An 8,878-nucleotide genomic window follows, 5' to 3' on the forward strand; every position below is an offset into this window, starting at 1 on the left:
ATAATATTTGAAAAAAAAATTAACGGATTGATACAAAAGTGTTCAAGATATTCAGAAGCGGCTGTGTAATACAAAGAAATCATAAGTTGTCAAACATGATCTTCAGCTAAATTAACTAATCAAAGATTTTAGTACTAATTGTAAAAAAAATCAGTTTATTTTACATATAAAAATACAAATAAATAAACTTTTCCAAATATATAAATGACAAAAATTTCTCATATGCTAGATTTCGTTCTCAGAATTTAAATAAACTTTCTTTTAGCAGCATGTTTGACAATATCATTAATTCTAATATTATAGAGATTTTGTCTCTTCTGATCCTGAAAAGCTAACACACTTCCAATATCTTTTTCACTGTCTTCAGCCATGTCGTTCAGCACTGGCGGTTTATCCGGATCCGATAGTAATAGGAACAAATTCGAACAACAAGCGATAAATGGAAATACTGCATATTTCCTTAGATCCTTCTCAAATTGTTCGTAAGGATATAACACTTTTGGATCACTTCCCAAAGTGACTATAAAATTGCTCAAGTGCTCGTGGTAGACAGACATCAAATCGTCAAAATGATCTTCTAGCATTTCACGTTCAGTGCTATTATAGAAATAATTGACTAGGTCCACCACAGGGGAACACAATCTGCAGAGTTGCCAATCGAATAAACATACTTGCACCGGTCTATCACCCTGTAAATTTAAGATGAAAATACTCATAATGTATAATAAAGCTATTGTCTTTGCGACAATGTTTATGTCATGTTGTTAAAACGGAGATAGTAATAAAAGAATTCAAACATAAATTAATAAATTATGAAATATTATCCAACAAATTTGGATCAAATTAGGTTATTGTTTTGAAATTTGACTCTGATATCCCTGTTCGGTATGTTTTCAATTGAAACTTTCGTTACATAAACCTGTCATTCTGTTTAATAAAATTTATTGATAGCTTTATTTTTTTTGCCTAAATACAAAACGTACAAAATTAACTAATACGAGAACAATAAGCAAAACGTTTTTATTTTTAACGAACAGTATGGATAACTTCAATAATCTTTTAAAAAAAATTGTGCAAAAAGGCCATATTATGGTGCACATGGCGCAGTGGTAGAGACTCCACCTTGCAAACACGCCACCTTGAACATTTTCAAAATTACTAAGCTTTCTGTAAATGCATTTTTGCACACCGTCTACTCAAGCGAAATGTTTTTTGAATTAATCTAACCGTATGATCCGTTCTCTCAAAAACTGCATAATCGTTTTTACACCCTTTGCGTTCCATACCTCCGAAACGGCAAAATTGCCGATTTTTTAATTATACAAATAAATTATTCCACACTGTGGAAAATGTTAAGAGACTTTGTTTGAACCATATAAATAAACTTTACAATAAGAATCTTTGTACAGAACCCAAAAAAATTACACATAATTTGTACACAATATTAAAAGCTCTATAAAATATCTGATAATTTGATGTACATATGTCCAATAAACATTTTTGACGGCCAAATAACTGGTAAAACTTATTCTTATTGAGAGTCCATAGCAGCTAGACCTGCCTTCCTAGTTGTTCATTTCGTCAATACAAGTAAAATGTTTTTTGAATTACTAAAATCGGGCGCTCCGTTCTCTTATAAACTGAGTTACCGTTTTCGGCACTTTTTGTCTCGTATCTTCCAAACAGCTAGACCTGCCTTTGCCAAAAAACTAATCAGCACATCTCCTTATCAATACGAATCGAATGTTTTTTGAATTATTCAAATCGGTTGATCGGTGTTCCCGAAATCGTCGACGAAAATTTATATCCACACACACACAAACACACATACACACACACATACATCCATTTTTTCTAAGGTATGCTAAAATATTCAGAAACCTTTGAAACGTAAAGGTCTACAAAAATTTTCATTTTCGATTTTTTGCGATTACTATAACTTGCCCTATGGGGGAATAAATTAAAGAAGATTTTACTTGTATTGACAAGATGAAGAACTGATTAAACTTTTGGGAAGACAGATCCAGCGGTTTCGGAGATCTAGTAAAAAAAGTGAAAAAATGCCATTTGGCGGCCAAAAATGATCATTAAATATATGCACATCAAATTATCAGATATTTTATAGAGATTTTATTAATGTGTATCAATTTTGTTTACATTTCTATGGTTCCGTAACATCGTTTCCGTTAGACGGCGACGGAGCGCATACGCGCTTCGATAATTCGTCTCTATGCAGCTAAAGCAGTGCGATAGCTTTGAAGAGAAGTGTAAAATTTCCAAAATATTTCAAAATAAAAAAAACATTTTTTCCAAAATTTTTTCTAAGTTTAAAAAAAAAATAGTTAAAAAAAAACTTTTGGTACGGGAAGTTTCAGCTATTTGTCTTAAAGCCATACATTACTAGTTTTTTTTCTAACATTGTTTATATGTAAAATTTGCCTGATCGCACAGCAAATAGATAGATATTTTCACAGTTCTTCCTCCAGGTCTGCGGTTAAAATGGTCAACCACCATTATTTCATAATCAGAATTTTTTTGATTGACCTCGACTATGGGGTGAAAACGAAAAGATGCCAAATTTAAGAAAAATTAATAAATAACAAATTTAAATAATTAGGAACTGGGATTTTATTGAGCATTGTTCGACAGTTGTTTGTTTGATATATCATATATGTGTTATGTATTGCAATGTAGTTGGTTTGGTTTCCACAATATGATTACTGAAAGTCAAATTAGAAATTTCTGCCCCGCTTTACCTTATTTGAGGAAAATGGAATTTGAGATACTTGTATAGAATACAACTAAATATTTATACTTGTTTATCTATGCTTATATATCAGTGAAGTGCGGATAACTGTCAAATAACTTTCAATGTTAACAGTAGCATCAGATATTTGAATTTTGTCTTTAATAAAATTCTTCAATAAAATTATCGTTATTATTACTATGATTTCAAAAATTTCACTTACCTACCTCATATTTAAACATCATATTATTATTCCAGCAATCAGCATGATTTATGACGCAATAATCTTCCGAACCAACTCCATTAAAAAATTCCTTTACTGTTGCTAGTAGATTTTCTCTAACTTTTCTAACTTTATCTTGTAAATCTTCATCACATTTATTTAACGCCTCAACAGCTTGTGCTAAACCAAAATCACACATATCTAAAAAAGCCCTTTCACTGAGCACTCCTACTAAAACTTCTGGAACGTTTGAGATTTTTTGAAACACTTCTTTCCTTTGGTCCTTCAAGGCAAAACTTAAAGCATGAAACTCTGCAAGAGCTTTTACAACAAGTTCCACGTGAGGGCGATCTATTTTACTCAACTTGTTCAACATTACATAGGAATTTGATTTGAGATCATCCATTATGATATATTCGGAATTTTTAAGACATCCAGCATCATAACAATGGACATATGACTTGAATTTATAATTTTCCGTTATGCCTTTTTCTTCTTGGAATTTTTCGAAAGTTTTTAGTATATTTTGATAAACATGAACTTCTCTGTTGAATGCTAAGTTCAAGTTCAATTTAAAATTTTCTATAGGAACTTTGCATACTAAGTTATGAGTAGTTTGCGAGCCTTCTTTTTCGCCGGAAATTTGAATTCTATAAAGTGTTCCACCATAATTATCTCCAGGATTAGAAGCCAAAGATATATTAATATCACTGTTTTGAAATCCTATATCTTTTATCACCTTTGACAAAGCATTGCGCACAGTTTCATTAAACATATTCATTTTGTTAAGAAGTAATATTTATATTTGCATTAAAATATTTCACTATAATTTTCTCAATTTTTTTACACTTATCTGTCGTACGTTATTTGAAAACAATGCAATTAATACCTGTTGGAGCAGATATACCAAAATATTTCGCAACAGAAGGCAATTTCGTTCTGTCTTGTAACTGTATATCGAAATTAACGATTCTCAAAATATGCGTCAAATAACAAAAGATGAGTTAAAAGTATTTCGATTCGATCAATAGCATTGTTGAAACACTTTTAGGCCAAATGTATTTTCAGAATTTTATATTAATCATAATTTAGGATTTCAATAGTTCATAGGTTATCGTATACAACTAGATCGATTTCATAGATTTTTAAGTATGGGTTTGAAATGCCTCTCTGCTTATATTATAAAATATAGGGTTAAAATATATAATAATTTATGTTTAGTAGAATTCACAAAAAAATAAAAAAATATAAAATTACAAAAATTCTATTAAACCATACTTAATAAAAAATACGTAAATTAATTGGTTTATATTGAAACTAAAAAACTAATTGCATTGTGCAAAAATGCAGTTACTTCTGTTATAACTTCAAAAATATTGCCTCCTTGAAAATTAGGTAAAATGATAAAAGTAAAAAAATATGTCATAATCTATTTCTAATATTATTTATTACTAAAAGTTTCAGTGTTACTGATGTATGATATCATCGGTTGATAACTTTGTATGATTTGCCGGCCTTCAATTCATAAACATTGATTACGATATCAGCGGTGTATGCGTCAAAATATTAAAATATTATATAATTCAATAATGTAAGTATAGTCTTTACTTAGTTATTAACTTCCCGTAGGGCAAATTATAGTAATCGCAAAAAAATTGAAAATGAAAATTTTCATATATCTTTACGTTTCAGAGGTTTCTGAATATTTTGGCATACCTTAGAAAAAATGGATGTATGTGTGTGTGTGCGGATACAAATTTTCGTCGACGATTTCGGGCACACGGATCAACCGATTTGAAAAGTTCAAAAAACATTTGATTCGTATTAATAAGGAGACGTGCTGATTAGTTTTTGGCGAAGGCAGGTTTAGTCGTTCCGAAGATACGAGGCAAAAAGTGCCGAAAACGGTAACTCAGTTTTTAAGAGAACGAAGCGTCCGATTTGAATAATTCAAAAAACATTTCACTTGTATTGACAAGATCAAGAATTGATCAAATTTTCATGAAGGCGGGTCTAGCGGTTTCGGAGATCTATTGAAAAAAAGTAATAAAAAAAAAGTAAAAAAAATGCCATTCGGCGGTTAAAAATGATTACTAGACATATGCACATCAAATTATCAGTATATTATATTACAATAAGTATATTTTTTTTTTACATTTCTATGGGTTCCGTACCAATGCTTATGCGTTAGACGGCGGCGCGGCACTTGCGCGCTTTGACATTTCGTCTCTATGCAGTTCAAGCAATACGATTGCTTTGAAAATAAAGTTCAGAATTTCCAAAATGTGTCAAAATGAAGAAAACTAATTTTTTCGAAGTAAAATTTTTTCAAAAATGTTAATCGTTTTTAAAAAAATAATAATTTTTGGTACGGGAAGTTCTAGCAATTTGCCTTAAGGCGCGATGCCTTAATTGCCTTAAGACAGAATTCCACTTACAGCTAGTTTTCAATCTCTTATGTGGTAGATACAATGGGAATTTACATTATTTTTAAAGTTTTAATCTTATATATGAAATTTTTGTGTCACAAAGTTTGTTTCCGTACTCCTTCAAAACGGCTTTACCATTGTAACACTTGTAACCATGTTGTAACTATCTATTTATTTCAATTACAATCTGTCACTCTTAGGACATTCAGTAATTTTAGGACTCTTTTTATTATATGGATCTTGAATGAATGGCAACCCAGTAGTTGTCCAGTCCAGTTATGACTAATTATTTATACTCGAAGTATTTGCTGACATTTTTTATTAACTTCCCGAAGGAGAAGTTTATGTTTTCATCAAAAAACCCGATTCGCTAATTTTATGTTTTCTCGACGTTTCAAGCCATTCTGAATCGAATGAGACCAAATTTGGAAAAAGTATGTGTGTGTGTGTGTGTCTGTGTGTGTGTGTGTGTGTGTGTATGTGAACAGATTTTTTGCCGTAAATCGACGTTTTCTCGAAAACGGCTGGGTCGATTTCAAAAATTTAAAAGTCATTCGATGTATCTCGACGAGAAACTATTGTTTGTCAGTTTTGTGCGACGATCGGCCAAGCCGTTTCTTCATAAATGGCAGAAAAGTGAAAAATTTTTTGTCTACGTTTTAGCCCGCAATTCTGAATTGATTTTGAAAATTCAAAAACCGTTCGAAAGATATTGGTTGGGAATCGTGCTGATTAGCTTTTGGTAGAGATCGGCCGGGCCGTTTTTCTTGTAATAAAGTTTTTAAAAAAAAAATTTCGACGATTTTTATGATTATTTTTTTGACGATAGATATCATAGTCTTCTAGATCATACTAAAATATTACGGCCCTACGACAACTGGTTCAGCTTTAAAAATTCGTCAAAGTTTGCAAAAATCAGTATGGTCTTTTTGGCATTTGTCAAAATTAGACTTTTGATCGACGTTTTCTCAAAAACGCCTGAACCGATTTTATAAATTTAAAAGCCATTTGATGTATTTTGGTGAGGACTATCGTTTGTCAGTTTTGTGCAACGATCTGCCAAGCCGTTTCTTTGTAATTTGAAAAAAACTTTTCGTCCACATTTAAGCTCATCCTACCGAACGATTTTAAAAAATCAAAAACTGTTCGAAAGATATTAGTTGGAATGATACTGATTAATTTTAGGTGAAAATCTACCGAGCCGTTTTCTTGTAATTAACTGTTGAAAAAAGTGTTAAATTTTCGTCGACATTTAAGCTCATCCTACCGAACCGATTTTAAAATATCAAAAACTGTTCGAAAGATATTAGTTGGGAATGATACTGATTAATTATAGGTGAAAATCTACCGAGCCGTTTTCTTGTAATTAACTGTTGAAAAAAAGTGTTAAATTTTCGTCGACATTCAAGCTCATCCTACCGAACCGATTTTAAAATATCGAAAACTGTTCGAAAGATATTAGTTGGGAATGATACTGATTAATTTTAGGTGAAAATCTACCGAGCCGTTTTCTTGTAATTAACTGTTGAAAAAAAGTGTTAAATTTTCGTCGACATTTAAGCTCATCCTACCGAACCGATTTTAAAATATCGAAAACTGTTCGAAAGATATTAGTTGGGAATGATACTGATTAATTTTAGGTGAAAATCTACCGAGCCGTTTTCTTGTAATTAACTGTTGAAAAAAAGTGTTAAATTTTCGTCGACATTTAAGCTCATCCTACCGAACCGATTTTAAAATATCAAAAACTGTTCGAAAGATATTAGTTGGGAATGGTACTGATTAATTTTAGGTGAAAATCTACCGAGCCGTTTTCTTGTAATTAACTGTTGAAAAAAAAATTCATGGAAATTTTTTTGGCGATATACATCATGGTCTTATAGAACTTACTGTAATATTACGGCCTAACGACAAGTAGTTTAATTTTAAAAATTCGTCAAAGTTTGCTAAAATTATTATCGTTTTTTTTTAAAGTAGGATTAATGAAGTATATTATTTACACATTTTTTTTGATTAAGTCGATTATTTACACATTTCGGGTGTAACTTGCCTCAACACATTTACACATGTAACTTGCCTCAAGGCTAAATACCAAACCAACTAGTTATATATGCAACTATACCCACGAGAGGCGATTTTTACTTGAGGCTATATTTGAGATCTATAACTCAAGTGGAAATTTGATATCAAAGTTGCCTGATGTCGGGCTTCACCTTTCACCTTTTTTATATTCTTGGACATTTTTTTTTGTTTTTATTTTTTTTAATGTTGCATTAAAAAATACATACAACCGAAAATTTTAGGCAATTTAGCAATTCAATGATTATACATCCTGCATTCAAAAATTTTAGTTTCAATTTTTAAGCTTGAAGAAAAAGCTTAAATTTTATTTTAAAATACAATATATAATTACTAAGGGTGGTCCAAGCCCAATACTTTTGTGTCAACACTTTTATTATAATTTGAAATTAAAAATCCCTGGAACTCTTTTTACTTCGAAGAACAATTTATTTTGTTACTGTAGGTCGAATTAATAAAAGTATTTTTCTAAACCTTAAAGTTTAAATTAAGCATATAGTCATAGGTATAAGTCAACAACAAATGAGTTAAAAACTCACAAAATTATTTGATATACCTGGACAAGTCATATTTGACATACTGTATTATGGTATGTTAAAAGTTGGCAACAAATAGAGACAAATTTTCATTAGAACTCAATTATATAGTATTTAATTTAATTGCTTTTTCTATTAACAATGAATTCCGTGACTTGAAATATGCTTTTATTAAAATTGTAATATGTACATGTAAAACGAACACTACATGTACGAATACTATATGTATTTTTATATTGCAATGTAGATGCAATGGAAGGAGCCTATATAATTAGCATTTTTTGCCGCAGAAGAACATTTTTTCATGATTATAAACTATGTAAAGGAAAGCAACAGAATGTGTACAGAGTGTATTTTAAACTAATTATAATGAAAAACTGATGTGAGATTATGTTAGCAAATTAACAGTCTTTTATTTATACTTTTATTGATACAATATGATAAAAATAAATGCAGGAAATAAACTCCAAAATGATAATTTGAATATTTAATTCTTAATTTATATTGTATTTGAACGATTTTCATAATTGTGTTGTCAAATAGGCGCTATTGGTCTAGTCTAATACCTACGTCTGCATGTTGGATGTAAATGTTTCAAAGTGGAAATTTGCATTTATTTGGTCAAATAATATTTTTTTTAAATCCTACAATTATATTAATCTCAATAATATATTAGATTGTGAAATCAATTTGAATGGCAATTTTTCTAATGATTTTAAGAAATTATTCTTGATCAATGTCAAAGCAATTTTTTCAAGTTCGATATAATACGCGCCCAATAAAAATGATAATATAATTATTTTATATTCACTTAACTTACGTACAAAATTAGTTATCATTAAACCTTTCCAAACCTTCTAATTGC

At 30.1% G+C, this 8,878-nt stretch overlaps 1 protein-coding gene across 1 annotated transcript; it reads right to left on the reverse strand.

Annotated features, from left to right (window-relative positions):
* Window positions 1-245: 245 nt before the first annotated feature.
* Window positions 246-3,750, reverse strand: LOC113371258. The gene is made up of 2 exons (XM_026611893.1): window positions 2,974-3,750; window positions 246-689 (listed from the first exon to the last, which is right to left on the reverse strand). Exons 1-2 carry the CDS (start codon window positions 3,748-3,750, stop codon window positions 246-248), a joined length of 1,221 nt encoding a protein of 406 aa, XP_026467678.1.
* Window positions 3,751-8,878: the final 5,128 nt, after the last annotated feature.

Source organism: Ctenocephalides felis, unplaced genomic scaffold (genome assembly GCF_003426905.1).
Source record: "Ctenocephalides felis isolate EL2017-DRISC unplaced genomic scaffold, ASM342690v1 CF-g0.4_SCAFFOLD_01492, whole genome shotgun sequence".
NCBI lineage: Eukaryota > Metazoa > Arthropoda > Insecta > Siphonaptera > Pulicidae > Ctenocephalides > Ctenocephalides felis.

What these genes read in the sequence shown, in the direction of transcription:
- LOC113371258 (XM_026611893.1), bottom strand. Translation starts at nt 3,750, where the DNA reads ATGAATATGTTTAATGAAACTGTGCGCAATGCTTTGTCAAAGGTGATA. An exon ending in ATATGATGTTTAAATATGAG is followed by an intron (nt 690 to 2,973) that starts GTAGGTAAGTGA and finishes TTAAATTTACAG; the next exon opens with GGTGATAGACCGGTGCAAGT.